The 22,657-nt window shown below is 39.3% G+C and overlaps 1 protein-coding gene across 1 annotated transcript in view; it reads right to left on the bottom strand.

Moving 5' to 3' along the window:
• Window positions 1-22,657, bottom strand: part of DNAH8 (dynein axonemal heavy chain 8) — a 327,131-nt gene that overhangs the window by 168,875 nt on the left and 135,599 nt on the right. Inside the window, exons 43-51 of the mRNA XM_068557934.1 lie at window positions 19,225-19,449; window positions 15,939-16,111; window positions 13,920-14,098; window positions 8,592-8,779; window positions 5,601-5,687; window positions 5,403-5,510; window positions 4,029-4,163; window positions 2,248-2,409; window positions 11-257 (exon numbers count right to left, since the gene is read on the bottom strand). Of these exons, the coding sequence (XP_068414035.1) occupies window positions 11-257; window positions 2,248-2,409; window positions 4,029-4,163; window positions 5,403-5,510; window positions 5,601-5,687; window positions 8,592-8,779; window positions 13,920-14,098; window positions 15,939-16,111; window positions 19,225-19,449 (1,504 nt within the window). The remainder of the gene's footprint in view (window positions 1-10; window positions 258-2,247; window positions 2,410-4,028; window positions 4,164-5,402; window positions 5,511-5,600; window positions 5,688-8,591; window positions 8,780-13,919; window positions 14,099-15,938; window positions 16,112-19,224; window positions 19,450-22,657) is intronic.

Here is a 22,657-nt window from a genome sequence, read left to right as displayed (position 1 = left end):
TTATGTGTACCTTTTTTAGCTTTTAATGTTTTTCTCCACAGAGTAGAAAAAATCCCATCTGTCCAGTCATTGGTCGCCGTGTCCAGTCTGCCAAACATCTGAGGAGCCGTAATAGCTTTTGGATTCATTCGCATTTCTCTATGAGGCCTTCCGCATTCTGTTAGTGCCTTCATCAGGATTGTTATAACGGTTGTCTTCCCAGAACCACTGGGCCCAAGAGTCATCAAACCATGGCGTACCAGAGACGTCTCATATAACTACACAATGAGATAATCAATTGAAAGATGTAACTTATGAGTCTCTTGCGGGCATTCATAGAAGTTGTGTGCAGAAATTTTAAAAGCTTTAAATAGGTTTTTCATTAACTTGTTCACTATTTAAAAGAAGAGAATATGCCCCCCAAAAATGTTTTTTTTGTTTTACTAGAGGTGGATAGCAAATGAGCGGCACGTTATAAAACGATATAAGTGATAAAGTAATGACAATGTGGAACTTTAATTACATTTTGGAAATAATTAATTCAAGATCTAGTTTTGGGGTCTCAAACTACTGTTCCTTGTGATTTTAGTTTGCTGATGCATAAGGAGCAGTTTGTGTGGTGATATTGCCCCCCGGTGGTGGAAAGCAGCAATACAAACCAACTCAACCAAGACCCAAGTTAAACACGCACCAGCCTTCTGGTTCCCCAGAAGCACAGCTCGAGGTGAGGGTTCCTGTGCAAGTGAGTGTTCACCAGGGAAACTTTTAATGGAGTAAGGGAAGCAGGAAAAAATGGGGAGAGGTCAATCAAGGTGTGATTGAGGACAAAATCCTGTAGCAGAGAGACTTAAGACTGGCCCTGCAGGGCACTCTGGAACGTAAGTTACACCTCTGTGTTTGTTCCATCTGGAAGCAGGAGAGCTTGACTTTCCTACTGCATCAACCACAAGTCCTTAACTAAAGAAGGTTGTTTTGGGAGCAGGGGAAAATAAACTCCCGTGCACTGCCTGCGCTTTGTGCCTGCCAAAAAATGTGGGGTTGGTGAACCCTCCTGCAGAGAGTGGTATATATATGTGGGATTGGAATCACAGTTCTAGAAGCGGTGGAAGGGGCGCATGGATATGGTAAAAGAGATTCAAGGAGACATAGCAAGAACATGGACAGTGTCTATTACAATATCCTGTCTATCTTTTCTTTTAATAAAAATAACAATTCAAAGGTCTCACAGCTGATCAGAGGTAAAATTTGAGTTATTCTCCTAACATTTTAGGTAGAAATGTATTACCTCTGTAATCCATAGTTTAAAAGCAGCAGAGGCACTGGCCATATTATACTCAACAGTAATGTGTTTGACATTAAACAAAAACACAATATTCTAGTGCCCCACCAACTAAGGTGACTAAGATTTCAGTACTCAATATACTGTATACATATCACATGTAAAATTATGTTTTCCCAGAAATTTTTTAAAAATGTTTAATGGTTTCCAAAACATAGATGATGAAAAATACTTTGATTTTTTTTCCCTATATATTTCCTTGTAAGATTTGGATCTGTCTCATACACTTGAACTGCTTACGATGTGGCAAGAAGCGTAAGTTAAAAAAAGAATCGCTCTTTTTCAAATGCAGTTTTTAACACTCTCCACAATTTCGGCACCTTCATTTTCCAAAAGCCCTGGAAAATACCCCCAATGCATCAAGCTCATGGGGATTTAATTCAGCGTCTCTGCTACAGCTTCTTGGCTCTGCTTGGTAAAATCATTGGTAGGTTGTCACAAGGATGAAATGTTAGGGACAGAAACACACCAAGAGACACAGGCAAAGGATTGAGTTTAGGTGTGAACATGCCCACACACAAAGCAGGAGCAAAGTACCACCCCCAGATTCCTCAGGCTCCGTGCCCTATGAAGGCCCCCAGCTATGGGAGACGCTGCCCGACTGGCACAAGAGCCAGCTGGGTCATTCCATCTCCCTGCGTTTTTATAACCTACTATCCCCTCCCAACTGTTCTCGAGATTCTGGTTACCACCTAACCTAACCTCATCAGGTGTAAGTAACTTCAGTAACTGCTTGATTAGTGTAAATCTACACTAACATCCCTGGGACCAACACCTCTCACTGAGGACTCTTCTTGCAATGATGTGTTTTAATTTAGTTTCAACGTTTACATTAAGTAAGACTAATTTCACAAGTTCTTCTCTTCAAATGACAATCTTTAACAACTCCCACTGAGCATCATACTGATAACAGATTAAAAATGTTTTACCTGCACAAGTTTGAGATTCCAGGGTGGGTGGTTAATCAAACCTTCCACTTGAACCTGGTTGGCTACTGCAGCTTGCAGTTCCACGTAAGTATTACTATCTAGTTGTAATCCTGGAAACAGGTCATTGATTAAGCTGAGGAACAGGGGTTCATCTTCATCAATCTAAGGTGGCAGAGAACAAATTTACTCATTCAGTCAACAACGAAGCTTGTAGCAGAAGCTCACAGCACTTATCACTTCATGCCCAAAGAACCATTTTATTACTCTCCTAGCCACATGTGTATGCTCTAGTACTTTCTCCCAACCACCACCACGGAATCCACATTACCTACGGCATTGCACCCAAAGTTCCCTGGCATTCAAGGTCTTCTCCAGTCTACTGCTCCAAGGTCTGATCTCATTTCTTTATCCTATGAATGTTCTGCTTCCCACAGACAGATATATGCACTAACCTTAAAAACATGCAAGTAATAGTCCCAATCCCATGAGAAGAGAGTATTAATACTTCGCTTAAATTAGGAAAAGATCTGTAACCCTGCATGTCTGGCTCATCCAACACTGGCTGGAAAACTGCATCAGAGCAGCGTTCTGTCTCTCTTGAAAGCAGCAGGTTGGAGTAAATGGACTCCAATCCTTATTTACCACATCTTTAATACCGAGGTCACCCCATGCCCAGCTGCTGACCCCCTCTGCATTTTTCCTTATTCTCTGGTGGGGGAGGGTCTCCGGATGCTTTCTGGAACTCTCGTCTAGAAGTTTCAGGAGTACCATTATTAATGGAGGCAGTGAGCTATACTCTGGAGGGAGCAGAGGATTTAGCCATCAGAAAGTCTCGTGGACTTTTGTTCCAGCTTATCAACTGACTGTGATTATGGGTGAGTCCTACACACGTGCCTCTCCCATAAGGAAAATGGCAATGAGCACGATAGCCGCCCATATCCCCCAGAGTGGCTGTAAGACTCAAACAAGACAATACCCCTGAATAGGTTTTGTAATAGTCATGAACTACACGGATGTTAGTTGTTAGTTTTGTAACTAGAATGCGAGCTCCTAAGATCCATTTCTTTCTCAACCTTGTACTCCCAGGGCATGGACATGATACGTAGCATATAGAAGCCCCTGAATAAAAGCCACATGAACCTGTCCGTCAACCAGTTTAAAACAACCTGGCTGTAATTGTGACAAGCATGAAATCGGTGAAATAATTATTATACTCTCTACAGCAAACTTTTAATGCATATTTGGAAAACAGAAATGGTGTTGGTGTTTTGGGACAGACATAGCTAGCTAAGCTAGTCACATACAGAGAAAGCAAAAAAAGCTTTCATGGTTCCCTATGAATCCAGATTTTCATATTTAGAATCTGTGTTACGTTATGAATAATGGACTGACATTTGGGGGCTGGAGCCCACTGATGAAGCCTGTTTCATGGCACACAACTGATAAAAGGATGCATTTCCAGCCCATGTGGGTCATACAAAGCCATGGGGTTTTTTTGTGGGGGAGGGGGGTTGCCTTCCTCTGAAAGCTCAGCTCAGTGGTAACTTCCCTGCAGTTTTTTTTTTTCTTTCCACGCCCACACGGCATGTGGCATCTTAGTCCCCAACCAGGGACTGAACCTGTGCCCCCTGCAGTGGAAGCGTGGAGTCCTAACCACTGGACTGCCAGGAAAGTCCCACTTCCCTGCAATTTTTAATGTTAACAGCTTCACATGAGCCAACCCCCACTTGTCAGCCAGGTCAAAATCCTGAAAGAGAAATTAATTCAGAGAAGAAAGATACCAATTTAGAAAGGTTCATATCTCTTAGTCCTCTCATGACGGTGCTTAATTCACTATCTTCTGGTCTGGCTCTTTTTTGAGATCCAAGTGTCCTCAGTACAGATAGAATATTTCTCAACCCAAAGTCATAATGAACCTAAGGTGAGAAAAGAAAGAAAAAAGATTATTCAATTGAAAAATTCTAAATGTAGACTCACTATGTATTACATATAGGTAGATATTCTGATACTTATATACTATAGTTTTGGAGTGGCTGAGTGGCAAAGTTTTATTAGCTCAATTCTCCCGCCTTTCCTTTGACTGAAAAATGATCACTCCACTGGAAAGATCAAGCTGTATGATACAGTGTTCACACCTTAAATATCTTTTGAGAACAATACAGTCTGATAGTCTGAGTGGCAACCATTTAAAATGCATGACCAACAGGTTACATACTATGTGATTCCCTTTATGTAATATTCTTGAAATAACAAAATTATAGAGATGTAGAAAAGATTAGGGCTACAAGGGGCTATAGGGATTTGGGAGAGAGGTGAGTGTGGCTATAAAGGGGTAGCAGGAGGGAACCTTGTGGTGATAAACAGTTGTGTATGTTAACTGTGATGGTGGTTACATGAATCTACACGTTTGCATAGGACTACACACACACAAACACACACACACACGAGCGCATGAAAAATTGGTGAAGTCTTAGTAATTTCTGTTTATTGTACCAATGTCGATCTTCTGGTTTGGTTATTGTACTATAGTTATAAGATGTCAACACTGTGAGAAGCAGGGTGAAGAGTGCACAGGACCTCTTGTACACTTCTTTGCAACTTCCTGTGAATCTATAATTATTTCAAATTAAGAAAGTTTTAAAAATACATAATTAGGGGGCTTCCCTGGTGGCGCAGTGGCTGAGAATCCACCTGCCAACGCAGGGGACACGGGTTCGAGCCCTGGTCCGGGAAGATCCCACACATCGCGAAGCAACTAAGCCCGTGCGCCACAACTACTGAGCCTGCGCTCTAGAGCCTGCGAGCCACAACTATTGAAGCACGCGCACCCTAGAGCCCATGCTCCACAACAAGAGAAGCCACCGCAATGAGAAGCCTGTGCACTGCAACGAAGAGTAGCCCCTGCTCGCCACAACTAGAGAAAGCCGGTGCACAGCAAAGAAGGCCCAATGCAGCCAAAAATAAACTAAATAAATAAATATTTTTTAAAAAAAAATAAAATAAAAATACGTAATTAATAGGTCAAATTAATTATAAATATACTTTAGAAAAGAGTCAAGGAATTTTTTAACTCCCTAATTAGCATGTATCAAGGTAAAATTGCAAAGTTAAAAAACAAGTTTTCAGCTAGGGGGAAAATAGATATACAAAGTTACCTGTTTAGTAAGTTGCTCTTCACAGAGTTTGTAAAGTACATAAAACTTTTGAGCCAAGATAACATTTTCAAGAAAACCACAGCTTGCAAGTTTAACTCGCATAATGATCTGAAAATTAATACAGTGAGATTTTTCAACTTCAGTGAAAAACAGGTAAAGAACATAAACTGTATTATGCTTTTAAATCCTGATGCATACCTGTCTATCAGGAACCATCATAGCAACAGTTCTAAATTGAATTTTTAAGTTCTCTGGTAGTTCCTGGCGCCCAGCATATCCAGGGTTCTAAAAATTAAAATTATTTAATTTTAATTGTTGATATAATTTTCATTTCATGAATACAAATACATTTCAAATCCCTAAGTCAGATTCTAAGAGGGTATTGAAAAACATTAGATTCATAAAATGTCCCTATTTTCACAAAAATGTGTACTGGATCATCCATATTTATTAATGTCACATCACTCCCTCTTACATATTTCCATTTTCGTTATACTAATAAAGTCACACACATGCACAACACACACACACCACTCTGTGTAGCAAAAATTAAGTATCTGTGTATCTATTTATTAAGAAAATAGAAAAGGAAATAGAAAAGAAAACTGAATAAATACTGGGGTAATTATGATCTAAAATATGTTATCGAAAGAGAAGGAAAATTCAGGATTTCATACTAATCAGTTTACTTAGGTAATTTTTATTTCATCTCTTCAATTATCCTTTGCAGTCAGAATTATAGAGTTCTGTGGCTGACAAAGTACCGTTTAAAAAAAAAAAAAAAAACATGGGGAGGAAGGGAAATAAAGACAGGAATGTTGAGAAAAACATTGAAAAGGACAAAAGTAGAGGTGGAAAGGAAGCTAATAAGTAGCAAAAGTCTGAGGACAGGTCAGAACCAAAAGTCCCAAGGGAAAGGTTAGAGGGTTCAAAGGCAAGTAAGGCAAAGAGGAGGCAGTTATTTTAGGAAAGTGCAAGAAGAAACCTTCAGTCCCTGAGCATTTACTGGACACTGTCAATAGGCCAGATAACTTGCTAGGTGCTGGGAATACAAAGATTACTGGCTGCCTCTCAATACTCCTTTTTTTCATCCTTAGGCACAGAACCCCAGTTGCAAGCTGGGTGCATCACCACCCAGGTTTAAAACCACATTTCCCAGCCTGCCTTGCAGCTGGTGTGATTAAATTCTACACTGTGAGTCACAAAGGGACACAGTGTATGAAATATCCTTGATGTCTGTTTGAAGGCAGTTGATTCAATCAATTGGCTGCAACAGAGATGCTTCTGTAGCATCTTGGGTTATAAGGTGGCCTTGAAGATGGAAACCATGATGGTGTAGAAACACTGAAGGATCTTAAGAGAATACATCCTTAGATGTTAAGCCACTCTTTTTCATGTCTCAGTTATTCACAGCCTAATGCAATTATCTAATTGATATTTCCAATATTATTCTTAATCCAAAGGGAACATTAAGATTCTTTTAAATTCTTCTGAGCCACAGCATCACACTGAGTAAACTTCTTCATCTAATTTCCTGAATTATAACTGATCACGTCAGGATTATTAATATTTACCCCCAACTGCTTAACTGGCAGAAATTAGAAAATTTTTTGATTTTTCTTCCTATAATTTATCTTTATCCACTCAGGACACTTAAAACTCAGAGTCCTTGTATTATCTTGCAACTTAGAGACTTAACAGAATAGAGATCATTTAAAAGCATTAAGTAAAACCAGTTCAACATTAACTTCACTTCTCCAATTTATAAACACCTCTATTTATTCATGCCTTTGGTCTTCTGTCTTTACAACATTGTATCACAGAGCTCTGCCCTCAATCACACGGTAACTGAATTTGTTACAATTCTTTGGTATAGGACCTTGTTGAATTATTTTGGAAATTTTAAATCATTTCCATCATCCTTTATTAAGTGTCAGAGAAAAGCCAAGTGTAGAGGTTAAGTAGTCAGGTTTTGATGTTAGACAAACAATAACATCTTTCTCTAACTAGCTGTGTGACTTGAGCAAGTTTTTTAAATTTCCCTGAGCCTCGGGTGTCTTGGTTATAAAATATCCGCCATACAAAATACTACGGGACTATACCTCACTGACCCTTCAAAGTTAGGTGTGGCCAAGTAAATTGTTTTAACCAATGGTTGTGACCTGTGTCACTTCTGGACAGAAACCCTAAGAACCAGAGCATAATTCTTCTTGTTCTCTTTTTCCTTTGCTACAGCAACCAGTAACGATTGAGACAGTACCAGAGTAAGGACATGTAAAGCATCCCCTGCCCTCCCCACCCTGACACCATCAACCCAAAGTGGACATGGGGCATGAGAGAATAATAAATCCTTGAGGTTTTAAACCACTAAAATTTGGGGGATTGTTATTGTAGCTTTCCCCTGTCTGATACAATATACAAAATATTTAGCCCATCCCCTTACACAAAATTAGTGCTCAATAAACAGTAGCTATTTTTATCTTTAACATATCACTATTTTATCTTCTGTCTGGACTATTTTTACCACTCAAAAAAAAAATCATATAACAGGGACTATACTCTGACCCCTGGATTGTCAGTCATTTACCCACTAATATATGCTTACTTTTATTTGAGTCTATAACAATTAAACCAATAAATTGCATTTAAAACCTATGTTCTTCAATCCCTTTTAAAATCGCATCAAAAAGTATAAAATACTTAGGAATAAACCTGACCAAGGGGTGAAAAGAATGAAATAATGCTGTTTGCAGCAACATGGATGGGCCTAGAGATTATCATACTAAGTGAAGTAAATCAGACAAATATCATATGCTATCACTTATATGTGGAATCTAAAATATGATACAAATGAACTTATTTACAAAACAAAAACATACTCACACAGACACAGAAAATAAATTTATGGTTACCAAAGGGGAAAGGGGGTTGGGGAGGGATAAATTAGGAGTTTGGGAGTAGAGATACAAACTACTGTGTATAAAATAGATAAAAACAAGGTCCTAGTATATCACAGGGAACTATATTCAATATCTTATAATAAGCTATAATGGAAAAGAATATGAAAAAGAATATATACATATATAAAACTGAATCACTTTGCTGTACACCAGAAAGTAATACAACATTGTAAATCAACTATACTACTTCAATAAAAAATTTAAAAATATATAAAACCTATGTTCTCACCATTGTTAAGAAGATTCCAAATTCTGGATTTAAATCAACGCAATCACCATCAGAAAAAATGAACTGTTTTTTTCTCTCTTTTCTTGCTGTCAAAACAATGTAAATTTGTTGGGCTGCCACTGATAATACAGGCAATTCAATTCTGTTAAACTCATCAAAACAGCCCCAAGAACCAGACTGTGCAAGACCTGGTATGAAAAACAGTTAATCTGATAAGTTTTACTTTGTAATATACCTTCTTGATGGCAATCATTTCTCCAAAGCACTCTCAAACAATTTTATATTGAAATACAATTTATGTAAATTTCATACCTGGCTGTTTACAAAGACTTAGTTAATTCCAGTGATATACAAAGGTTTAATTATTTGTACATCATCACCAAAACCATGAAAATAGTACACTGCCAAAATGAAAGTATAGACACATCATTACACCAGGGATGCTGAAGGGTGACAAAATTTGATTCAGTCTGGATGTGCCACCTCCAGTGGGGATGGGGGTGAAGCAGCCATAATATTTGGGGAAACTAACAAAATAACGGATGCCCGGTCTGGGTCAGACCACTCTGTTCCTTTCTTGTTGCAATGAGAGAAATGCCAGGAAGCTAGGTGAGACAGAGAATGGTCAAAAGGATGTTTATTTATTTCTTACAAAACCCAGCATGAAGGAAGACCTGGATATTGGGAACATTGCTCCTGTCTATTCTCTAAGGATGAAAACCTTCATTATCTTCAACTGCATGAAATGCTCTTCTTTCTTTTATTATTGCTTCCCCCCACCTACCCCCCTCCCAAAACACACACTTTTTCTTCTCTCTCCTTTGGGAATTTCCATTACGTGGATATTGGAACTTATATATCTATCCCTATGGCCCTTAAATTTTTCTTTCAAACTTTCCATTTCTTTTTGCAATGTACTCTCTTGGCTAGATATTCCAACTCAAGAGAGGTTTTTTGTTTTTGTTTTTTCTCAATTTTTATTTTCAAATTCTGATTAGTCCAATTGTTATTCTTTTCATAGCAGCTTATTTTTTCTTTAATTGGTTGTATGTGGTAAATTCTTGAATCTCTCTGAAGCCATTAATTTTAGTTACTTTTGCATTTTCTTTGGTTTCCTCTATTAATCAGTTAAGTGGTCAGTAGGTCTCTTTGCTGTTTGTGAGTGCCTCCTTAATGCCTTCAAATATTTTATGATACTTGGTTATCTCTTCATATGTGTGTATTTCCTCATTCCAAATGCAAATTCCTGTTTGCAGGATGCATGGCTGCCTCTGGTGATTTGGGGGAAGGGATGAGAGAGGCAGGAGAGCTTCCCCTCTGGGTCTGGAGCATGAGGTCTGACCTGGTGCAGGGCTTGCCTCTCTGGCACAAGCCTCCACCTGGCACTGATCTTTGTCAGGACTCTCACTTCAGACCTTTTACATGGAGGAAAAATACTGGAGACAGCCACTTCCTTTTCTTTTTCTCTGCTTTCTGCTATAGTTTTGGCATTCTAGGATTTACCTTGTGCTCTAGTCTGCTTCTCTCAACCATCTTCAACCCTTAAGCCAGGAGTGATCCACAGAAGAACTTTCTCTTTGATTAAAAAGTGATTCTTTGGGTTTAATTTTTTTTAAAGGACAGGCAATTATAATGAATAATATAATGAATACCCATGTACCCACCTATCAAATCTTAACAATTTTGCTTCAGATTTCATCCTAAAGAATAAAATATTAGAACTACGGTTCAAGTCCATGTATGTCTCTCTTGGATCCACACTCCCTCCTTCTCCAGAGGTAACTTCTATCCTGAATTTGATGTCAATGGTTCCTATGCATGTTTTTAAACTACTGCTCTTATGCATGTATTCACAAACGCTACGTACTTTGCTCGTTCAAAATTTGTTGTGTGTGTATCTATTTTTCTATATATCTATAAAATACTATACATATACAGTATAGATACATACAGTATATAATCGAATTAATAAATTTGATTTATTTGCTGTTCTCTGAAGCAGTGCTACCAACTTACACACACAGAAGAAGTACCAAGGGTTAGTTTCTACACACCCTTACCAACAGTGGTTTGTCAGACTTGTCGATTCTTACCAATTGGCAAGAGTGAGAATGCTATCCCATTATTGTTTTGCATTTCTTAATGATTTGAAGAAAATCTTTCTTTCTTTTTCTTTCTTTTTTTTTTGTTTTTTTGTTTTTTGGTCACACCATGCGGCATGAGGGATCTTAGTTCCCCGACCAGGGATTGAATTGAACCCCTGCCCCCTGCAGTGCAAGCGCAGAGCCTTAACCGCTGGACCGCCAGGGAAGTTCGAAGAAAATCTTTCTTAATGCTGGATATTAATCTTTTGTCAGCTATACAGGTTAAAATATCTTCCCTCAGTCTGTAGCTTATTTTTTTCTCCTTCTTAGAGATGTATCACAAATGACTGTAAAATTATATATATATATGTATATACACACACACACACGCACAACTGACCCTTGAACAATGCAGGGGTTAGGGGCATGGACATTCCACACAGTCAAAAATCGATATATGACTTTGCAGTCAGCCCTCCCATATCCACAGTTCCACATCTAGGTATTCAACCAACCTGAGATCGCGTAGTACTGTAGTATGTATTTAGTTTAAACAAATCTGTGTAGGGCTTCCTTGGTGGCGCAGTGGTTAAGAATCCGCCTGCCAATGCAGGGCACGCAGGTTCGAGCCCTGGTCCAGGAAGATCCCACATGCCGCAGACTAAGCCCATGTGCCTCACCTACTGACCCCGAGGGCCACAACTACTGACCCCGAGGGCCACAACTACTGAAGCCTGCACACCTAGAGCCCATGCTCTGCAAGAGAAGCCACCCAATGAGAAGCCCGCACACCACAAGGAAAAGTAGCCTCCGCTCGCTGCAACTAGAGAAAAGCCCGCACACAGCAACAAAGACTCAGTGCAGCCAAAAAGTAAATTAGTTAATTAATTTAAAAAAAAATCTGTGTATAAGTGGACCTGCTCAGTTCAAATCTGAACTGTACAATGTATATATATCCAACAGGCAGGTAATTAAAGATAAGAGCTGGATGAGCAATCCCATGGTATCTATTACAGGGATATTCTCTTACCCTGTTTAAATGTATCAATCTTTTCTCTATAGTTTGTAATTTTTGTATAAAAAGTCCCTTTCTACTCTGAGAACAAAGATATTTGCCTTTATTACCTTCTAAAAGCCATATATGTTTTGCCTACCACATTTAAGCATTTAATCCCCAGAACTGATTTTTATACATGTTATAGGGATCCAATTTTTACATATGTAGGGATCCAATTTCCCTTGTTAAATATTAATCATCTATTGTACCAGAATGACTTATTGCAAAGTCTATCTCTTCATCACTGGTTTTCAATACCACCTTTTCCATATGTCAAGTGTCCCTGGCCTATTTCTGCATTCTCTACTATATTCCACTGGTCTATTTATCAACCCCTACACAAATACCACACTCTCTTAATTATGTGCTAAATGATATCTTTCTGAAATTTTCATTTTCTTTTTTTTTTGTGCATGGTTAATTAAAATAAAATTTATTTTGTGTGTTGACTTCATATTCAAGTAAACTTGCTAAATTCAACTTTCTATAGTTTTGTTGAATTGTCTTTACTGTCTACCATATCATTTGTAAATAACTGTATTTTATATTTCTTTCTTTCCAGTCTTTGTATTTTTGTTGTCTCTATTGTTGTTGTTCCTTACTGCAACTGGGCAGGATACAGAATACAGTGATAAGTAGAATAGTAATGGAAATCCTCATCTTATATCATCTCAAAGAAAATGCTTTCAAATTTTCAATAGTATGATGTTTGCTGGGGATGCCCTTTATCAAGTGAGCTATGTGGATGGATATCTGGGGGAAGAATCTAAGGAATAGCAATCATATGGAGGAGGGAGTGTACTTCAGGATGTTTGGGAAACATCACAAAGGTCAAAGTGGTTGTAGTAGAGAGAGTGAGGGGACAGTATCGGGAGATGAGGTCAGAAGGTCACAGCCATGCAATGGGGAAGGAGCAGGTATGACTGTATAAAACAATACAGGACCATCGTAAGGATTTCGGCTCTTATTCTCAGTGAGGCCAGTGCCCAGCTTTCAGCAGAAGAGTGTCATGATCTGACTTACAATTGGAAGGAACCAGTTTTGAGATTAGACTGGAGAGCACAAGGGTAAACTCAGGGAGACCAATTAGGAGGCTTATTGGAGTAGCACTGGTGAGAGATGATGATTGGCATGAACTAGGATGACAGCAGTGGGGATAATGGAAGGTGGCTGGTGTTGGATGTATTTTGAAGGTAGAGCTAATAGTGTTTGCTGACAGTTGGATGTGAGTATGAGAGAAAGAGAGCTGTAAAGGATAAGTCAAAGATTTGTGTGTAAGTATCTGGAAGAATGGAGTGGGTGTTTAGTGTGTCAGGAAAGGCTGAGGAAGAAGTAGATACAGGGAGGGAAGACCAGGAGTTTGGTTTTGGATACAGTGAATCTGGACCTGTTAGATATTTAAGTGGTGATGTCAAGGAGTAGATATTAGTTGTATTATGTGAATCCACAGTTTCAAGGGTAAGTCTGAGCTAAAGATGTAAATTTGATCATTTAGATAGTATTTAAAGTTTGGGTCTGCATGCGATCACCAAAAGAAGACCACAGAGCACTGAGTTCTAAGACTGAAGTGCTCTCTAATCTTTTTTCTTTGTCCATCTGAAACCACCTGCTACCTATCTTTCCAGATATTCTCAAAATTTCCCATATGCTGGTGCCCCCCCTCTTCTTGTTTTCTAGTATTACCATCCTTTTTAAAAATCTTTCAAGAATTCCCTGGTGGCCCAGTGGTTAAGATTCCATGCTCTCACTGCAGAGGGCCCGGGTTCGATCCCTGGTAGGGGAACTAAAATCCCATAAGCCACACAGCATGGCCCAAAATAAGTAGATAAATAAATAATAAAAATCTTTCATTTCAATGGGATTTAATGCAGGAATGGAAGTCACATGTGTAATCAGTTTGCTATCCTGATCTTATCTCCTCCACCATTGTTTCAGGCAGTAATAAATTGATTCCATTTTCATAATCCAATACACATTCAACTCATGGACTGTAATGCCAGCAATAGTACTGAACAATATTAAATTGATGATATCCAGCCATTCTGACCCAGAAAAATGGCAATATCATATGCATCAACCTATATTAATTTTGGTTATGTGGGACACTATCATTTTAGACTTCTATCAGAAAATAACATTTAATTGCAATAAAAATAAATTCACCAAAAATAAGTGTTTGACACTTGCCTTTAAAAATCCTTCCTAGCCCCCTGAAATCCATTTGATCTGAGCAGTTAAACACGACCACATATTTTCCCAAGCATCTTCCCATGTCTTTCGTAGTTTCTGTTTTGCCAGTGCCCGCAGGTCCTGCTGGAGCCCCTCCCATGTTCATTCCCAAAGCCTGTGCCAAAGTGATATAGCATCTGCGAAAGTGAATGAGATAAAGCATTGTGAATATGGGATAACACATGTTACAGTAAAGCATGAGCAAAAGTCCAGTGTGATTGGAATGAGCCTGTTTGTTTTAGAATTTGAGCAGCCCACATAAGAGACAGGCAACCAAACAAGGCTGGAGTATCTGATATTCATTAGAAGAAATACAGTGTTTGCAAAAACACTCAACTCTGACATAAAAAACCTGCAGGCCTTCCTTCCATTGTGGTCACGATAAATCCCAAGTCAGAGAGCCAAATAAGCAGCAGTGTACTGGCACATGTTTAACAATGTGCTCTCCAGGAACAAAAAAAAATCTAATTTTTTTTTTGGCCATGCCACATGGCATGTGGGATTTTAGTTCCCTGACTAGGGATCGAACCCGTGCCCTCTGCAGTGGAAGCATGGAGTCCTACCACAGGACCGCCAGGGAATTCCTTAAATCTGATTTTTATGTCCGCTGATTTCTGTGGCATAAATACTTCCACCATGGCTGATAACAAGCTACCAGTGTGATAGCACAAAACTGGGAAGAGATGCATGACGTTGGCTCTTGCAAGCTGGTACAAGCCAGCTCCAGCACACCACTGCAAGTAAATCGTTTTACTATGAAATGTTTCACTCATTTAGCCACTTGTAAAGAACAATATAATGAATCTCCTTGTATCCCTAATCCAGCTTCAGTTATATTTACTTCAGATATAAGCAAACTTAGTAAAGCTTCGTAAGACATGAAGCTTTACATGTAAACATCGATTGAAGGGAAAACACCCTGAAAAATTTACATTGCGATGGGACTGGGCATATAAAGGGAGGTTGGATGAGTCTAGAGGAGGTTGAAGATATAATTTGGCTGTATCATAATTTTACCTGGAGGCAGTCCTATTTAAAGTAACAGCAGAATTCATTGTTCTATGGCCCAATTTAAGTCAGTTCTACAAACGTGTATTGTCTTCTATGCACAGCATATGGGACCAGGTAATTGCGGGACATATAAAGATGAAAAAAACCCAGCTCTTGTCTAATGTCCTATATTGGAAAGAATGGTGAGGGGATCTGCCGTTGACTGATTATTCAGACCTGGCCAAAAAACATCACTTTAGGTATTAATTTCCACATTTGAAAAACCAGGAGACTAAACTAGACCACCTCCAAGGTCCTTTACTTCTTTGCAATTCTAATGACCCCCTTTATGGTTCTAGAGACATTTGTCCATCTTGCAATCTAAACTTCATTACTAAATTACTCATAGTCAACATTCAAGCGTCCTTTTATTCTTTTATCTTTTTCTATTTCATAAAAATGTAATGTATATGTGCATTTAACTAACAATGATGGTTGTTTCATTGTTAGACTTTGATGAGCTAGCACGGACCCCACACAACAGCAATGCTTTTGTTAACATTTCAAATGCAATTTTTTTAATTAATTAATTTATTTATTTATGGTTGCCTTGGCTCTTCATTGCTGTGCGCAGGCTTTCTCTAGTTGCAGCGAGCAGGGGCTACTCTTCGTAGAGCCTGCCTAGTGCGCGGGCTTCTTATTGCGGTGGCTTCTCTTGTTGCACAGCACGGGCTCTAGGTGAGCGGGCCTCAGTAGTTGTGGCTCGCGGGCTCTAGAGTGCAGGCTCAGTAATTGTGGTGCACAGGCTTAACTGCTCCGTGGCATGTGGGATCTTCCCGGACCAAGGCTCAAACCCGTGTCCCCTGCATTGGCAGGCAGATTCTTAACCACTGCGCCACCAGGGAAGTCCCTCAAATGCAATTTTAAAACAATTTTAAGCACATGACTTAATTACAAAAATGGAAAAATAAAAATGGAGTTTCCTACCTATCTGTTAATGGAGTGATAACAAGACGATCAGTGCATCCCAGAAATTCATTCTGGTAAATAAAATCGACATCTGTAATAGACACCACTGTTTGATCCAAATCTTCCTTAAAGTAAAATCTACTCTGTTTTAGCCATTCAAAATCAGTAACTGATTTGATATGCATTTTTACCTTAAAAACATGAAATACAAAGAGATTAGTACTGAATTGCAGTAGCATAAAACACAAGCATATGGGCAGTTTTTATTCACTCATTCACGAATTGATTCTCATTCATTTAATATATATTTACTGAGTCCCTCCTTGGGCCTGACACTGTGCTGGGTGAACAAAGACAGACATGGTTCCTGCCTTCTGGAGCTGACAGAAGAGGACAAAAGACAATCAGATAAACAAGTAGTTGCAATAAACTAGGAAAAGAAACTCAGGGTAATGAAATTATGTAGCAAGAAGACCTCACCTAGTCTAGAAGGTCTGAGGGGGATACTTGGAGAATGAAACATCTAAACTAAACCCTGCAAAAAATAGTAGGAATTAGCCAGGGAAATAAAACAGCAGGGGTGATGGAGGTGTGGGAGGGCAAAACATTCTAGATGAAGACCCAGAAGATCTGACTGGCATGTTCAAGAAACTGAAAGAAGTTCAGTACAGCTGAGGCATCCAGGACTCTGGAGAAAGAGTGAGAGCTGAGGTTTCACAGGGCAGAGGATAGAGGTTGGGCATTGTTCTCATGGCAATGGGAAGCCATGAGAAATGGGAAGGGATTAAGCAGAGAAATGCATGGTCATATATGCACACATGACTTCTTGCACCAGCATTGTGGCCAAACCAATCAATCTGCCCAGTCATCAGCTTATACCCATGGGGCAAGAGGTACCGGGCTCCCACCACCATGGATGCAAGAGATAGAAACCGGGTGAGCACGTTTAGGAACAACATCCCACCGCCACCACAGTGCTTCATGACTTTGCATTAGCAAACCTGTAGAAACCCCAGTCCTGCCCACTCAGGGGAACCAACATAGGAAGTGGCAAGTGGTCCTCTTCACTGCTCCGCAACCCAGGGCCCACTTCCAGGTCATTCGACACTAAAAAACGGACTCTGGCAATGGTACAATGCTCAGTTCTCCATCTAATCAAGTCTTCATGCTATTTACCATCTTGCATTTTGTTGTTGTCTCATTGTTTATGATCTTGCTTCCCCCTCCAGTTAAGAATTCCTATCTTCCCTCTTAAAATGCAGTTTGTATTCATCATCTTAAAAGAGCTGCTTTCAGGTAACATACTCCAGTACCACCCCCAAGGGCTCTGTTCTCTAACACAGGACCCTCAGCCATGGAGATGCGGTCAGCTAGCTACTTTCAACAATCCAATAAGGTGGGAAAGAGGGGGTGGAGGAGGAAAAAGTAAAGAAGAATAGCTAATGTTTACTGAGTTGTTACTGTACATCAGTCTATTCTAAGCATTATACATGGAAAAATAAAATGCATATATGTTGGCCATGAGATCTCAATTTACTTGGAATGCAAACTGACCATGAGTTCAGTAGCAATTAAGACAAAAAGCAAACAGTTTCATAGTCTTAATTGTGTGCATATTTTCTTTTAAAAAATCCATTCTGTACAGAAAGTAAAGATGTGTTGAGCATTTTGATTTTAAAAAGAAATTTCTTCCATGAGACTTCAGCGTTAAGAGTCAGTGAGAGATGTATAGATATCCTCAATAGTACATTCACAGCAGGTATAGTAATGGATTCCATATGAACGTTTCTTGAAGTGGACTTCAAGGCAAGCCAAAGTATAATGGTAATTGCAATTCAGTGAAAGCAAATCTGTAGAAGGCCAAAGCAATATGGTCTAAGTATGCGGCTTTTTGATGGTTAGCTTGAACCAGAGAAATCCAAGAACAGTGTTTCCTGAACTTTAATACACATATGAATCACCTGGAAATCGTATTGAAATGCAGATTATGGTTCAGTAGGTCTGGTGGGGAGACTGAAGATTCTGCTTTTCTAACAAGCTCCTAGGTGAGGCCCAATGCAAATGATTGTCATACAACACTTTGAGAAAGAAGGATCTAGATTACAGGGGAATAGGCAGACTACATGTCTTTCAATCTTCAATAAATACAAGTTATCTGATCAGAACTTTTGATACAAATTTGAAACAGGTAGCCTGGGATCATAGTCTCTAAAAAAGCACCCCAAGTTGCATGAATTATGTGTCTCTGATGAAGGAAAAAGATGCCTAAAAGATAGATAAAATCAAATAGAATAAAGCAGTGGTAGTTAAAGACAAAACTAGTCAAATGGTGCAATATCAAAGCCACCTGGGGCCCCTACCCCATAATAGATAACTACTGCTCAAGACCACTGGTTAGGGTTCTATTTCCAAAGGGAATTCAAATATCATCCCTCTTACTCCCACCCTGCAGAACTTTGCCCAAAGCAAGCCCATGATGCCCTGTTGGACACTATCAATTGAACAGCCATGAGAGTTCCCTGAAGCTTGGTTCTATTCAATCTGGACTTCTTTCACAGTTGGCTCATCTGTTGGAAGAGGTAATCTAGAAGACATGACTGCAGGTTGACCCACGAGCTGGATGGACAGGCAATTGGAGGCTCCTCATCCCCTTCCCTGTCCTTAGAATGGGCATTCTGCCCACTGTTCCCACAGTGGGGCTGTTTTCAAGGACGCAGCCTTGAGAGAGCAATGTGTTGTTGAGATCATCTGGATGGTATATGTGACAGTTAAGGCCTCTATATAAACTTAGAAAATTTTGGCAGACAAATGCAGAGATCTACTCCTCTGTGGCTGCCCAAGACAAGCCTCATGAGTAAACTTCCTTGCTTATTAAAACTTCCACCTACCAACCTGGAGTAACATGCCTCTCTCTTCAGGCTCTCCTTGCCCTCTCTGTACAGGGGTCAAGTTATGAACTAACATCATCATAACTCAAGCCCACCTAAATTATATCACATCCCTGGTTATTGGTTTAATGAAACAATTAGTTCAAATCACATCAGTTGATTCCAGACTTTCAGAATGCCAAAGGTGAATATACACATATGATTGTTAAAACTTCCAAACATAGATATTTGTAGACATTGTATAGTTGTCTACAACTATACAACTATACTGGATAGTTGTGAAAAAGGACCAAGCAGATGGAAGGTTCATATAAGTTAAGAAATACGTATAATACTTAACTGTTCATTATTAGAAGCACTAACTTATTAATTAGTATACTAAATTATTTTAAATTAAGAAAAAAATGATACTTTACCAAGTCATCAAAAATATCTCTCTGATGCACATGGATGGTAATTAGAGTTTCAAATTTCACTCTGTCAAACTTGCTCAGGTCATGTGTTGTCTGACCAATTAGAGTATTCAGAATATCCAAAAATTTCTGATTGGTCACTTGCATGATTTTCCTGTCATCTTTTGCATTATTTAAAGCCTCTTCTGAATCATGTGTCCACAACATCTGAAGTCCCAGAAGCCCAACCTACAAATCCAGAAGACAAATAAATTTACCAAATATTTAAAGCACATCTGCAATAAAATTTAGTGGTCACTTAGTCACATAAAGGTGAACAGTCTTACTGATTTTAAACTAAAAATGGGACATGCATTTCTCTACTCCCAAAGGGTAAAAACATTTAAAGTTCAAACTATTGATTATTTAATTATTTCAATGTCAATAGATAAATAATAATTTGAACAATTGCTATGATTTATGGAATTATATGTGCATTAATGGAAGATGCTTGGGAAATTTTTCTACAGAGGGCCTGAGACCCATATACCTTCATACAGTGATTTTTCTTTCTCAAGAAAAGAAATGGAATTAATAGACTACTGTGTATTTTTCTTCAGCAGGGTTTTGCAAAGGTTTCTTTGCATCTTCTAAAAAGGATATGCTGCCTATCTCTTTTCTTAATCTTACACTCTCTCTAATATCCATATCTTTATCTACATCTACTTCTCTGTCTATATATTTATCTACGAGAGAGAGAGACAGAAAGTGAGAAGGGGAAAAGCTTGTCCTTTGTCTCCTGATGAAGGCATAAGGAAACTGTGAGTGGACTGTCACCTTACATACAATTTCTGCTGCAGAAAAGGAAATAAAAGTGGTCAGAACATGCTGTACCCTCACTCCCTCACTGCAACAATTGTCCCTTTGGGAGCTTTTGTTCATCCCCAGAGTCAAGCAACAGATCCAAGATCATTTGGACCAAAAAGGAATTCCACATCTGGTAGGGGAAGGAAAGTGTGTGAGGGCATGTGGGTACTGCAGGCATGGCATTCAATGTAGGTAAAGCAGGAATAAAACCCTTTCCTTATCCCTGCTTCCTCTGGAACTTCAATAATTTTCCTGCTAGAGTAGTGGCCAATCCTGGGGTCTGTAGGTAAAGATAAATGAAGCACCTGGCTGAGAGGAGTAATGGGATGCAGAGGAAATAGCTGCTGTCAGGAAGCTCCCAAGAGCAAGCAGATTCTCTTTGCACAAAGCAAAAAGAAACAATACAGAAACAGTAGTGTAAGGCTTTCTTGATTTAAAGACCAAACAGACCTGCAGACCCTGCAAAATCACTACATAGAGGTATATTCTAAAAACTGATCTTTAAAATGATAACTATCCTGATATCTCTTGGACCCGTGGTCACTGGCTTCCCTGCGCATTTGGTACTGCTGGGGCTCCCACAACCCAAGCAGCCGTACCACTTCTACACCCTGTCCTCACTGGGGCAGACCCAAGTGCTTTAGGGCAGCCCCAGGAGCAGACTCCTGTGGATGGCCCACACACAGAGGTGGGATAAAACCAAAGGTGAACCCCGGGGTGGGGCGACCAAGGAAGAGGATCGAAAATCTTCCCATTAGCTGCACAAGCTGCAGATTAAATCCCCACAATCAGCTAGGTAGAACCTGCGCCCATGGAATATTTGAGTAGACAATGAGAGTTCCCACATATGAAAACAGTCTAGCTCTGGCAGCTGTGGACTTTGGGGGCAGCACACGCAGGAACTGGGCCAGATCAGAGCCTGAGTGGTCCCCACAGGGCACACAACAGGTGCAGAGAACAGCCCAGAGGCAGTGGAGGGCCTCTTGGGGAGGCGGAGGTGGGCTGTGGCTCACAGCGGGAGGAAGGACACTGACAGCTTAGATAACGTTATTATTGCTATTATTTTTATTATGTTTTGATTTGTTCTGTTGTTGGTTCTTTTTTTGGTTGTTGTTCTTGTTTTGTTGTTATTAGTCTTATTTAGTCTTTTGGGATTTTCTTGTTTTTTAACATATCTTTTATCTTTTATTAATTTTTTAATATATTTCTATTTTTACTATGCTTTTCAGTTGTTCTGTGTTCTTTTCCCTTTTATTCTTCTTTTTCTTTAATGTATTTTTTATTTTTTTATTTTTCTATTTCTACTTTGCTTTTCTTTTGTTCTGTGTTTTTTCCCTTTTTTCTTTTTTAATCATTTTTGTCAGTTTTTGTTTCTTTGCTTTATTCTTCAGTTGGCACTCTGCTCTGGTTTTGTTTTTGGGCTTTTTGTTTCTGTTAGTTTTGTTTTTAATTGTTTGATTTCGTTTTCAGGTTCTCTTGTTTCTCTGGTTGTTCTCTTCCTTTTTGTTTTATTTTGTTCTGTTTTTGTTTCTTTTGTATGTGTGTGTTTCCCTGTTTCTGTTTGTTTGAATTTGCTTCTACCATTTGTCTGGGGTTTCATTTGTCTTTTTTATATATATATATATTTTTAAATCCCCTTTATTGCCATAATGAGCAACTTCCAGGTTCTTAGTTCCCTGACTGGAAGTCGGCCTGAGCCTCTGGGGAGGGAGCGCTGAGTCTAGGATGCTGGACCACCAAAGAATTCCCAGTCCCAGGGAATGTTAAGCAGTGAGAGCTCTCCAGGAGGCCTCTATCTGAATACAAGACTCCATTCAACTGCCTGCAGCTCCCAGTGCTGGTCACCTCAGACCAAACAAGAAACAAGACAGGGACACAAACCCACCCATCAGCAGACAGGCTACCTAAAGTCATACTAAGTTCACAGACACCCCAAAACACACCACCTGACATGGCCCTTCCCATCAGAGGGAAAAGACTCAGCTCCACCCACCAGAATGCAGGCACCAGTCCCTCCCATCAGGAAGCCTACAAAAGCTACTGGACCAACCTCAGCATCAGGGGCAGAGAACAGAAGTAAGAGGAACTACGATCCTGCAGCCTAGGGAAAGGAGACCTCAAACACAGTAAATTAGACAAAATGAGAAGACAGATAATTATCTTGCAGACAAAGGAGCAAGATAAAAACCCACAAGACCAAAAACATGAAGAGGAAATAGGCAAACTACCTGAAAAATAATTCAGAATAATTATAGTAAAGATGACCCAAAATCTCGGAAACAGATTAAAGGCATGGATCAAGAAGATACAAGAAATGTTTAACAGGGACCTAAAAGAACTAAAGAACAGACAATCAATGGTGAAATGAAAAATACACTAGAAGGAATCAATAACAGAATAACAGAGGCAGAAGAAGGGATAAGGGAGCCGGAAGATAGAATGGTGGAAATAACTGCAGCAGAGCAGAATAAAGAAAAAAGAATGAAAAGAAATGAGGACAGTCTCAGAGACCTCTGGGACATTAAGCACACCAACATTTGAATTATAGGGCTCCCAGAAGAAGAAGAGAAAAAGAAAGGGACTGAGAAAA

Source organism: Eschrichtius robustus, chromosome 12 (assembly GCF_028021215.1).
Source record: "Eschrichtius robustus isolate mEscRob2 chromosome 12, mEscRob2.pri, whole genome shotgun sequence".
Lineage (NCBI taxonomy): Eukaryota > Metazoa > Chordata > Mammalia > Artiodactyla > Eschrichtiidae > Eschrichtius > Eschrichtius robustus.
This window is presented reverse-complemented; position numbering and strand designations above follow the sequence as displayed.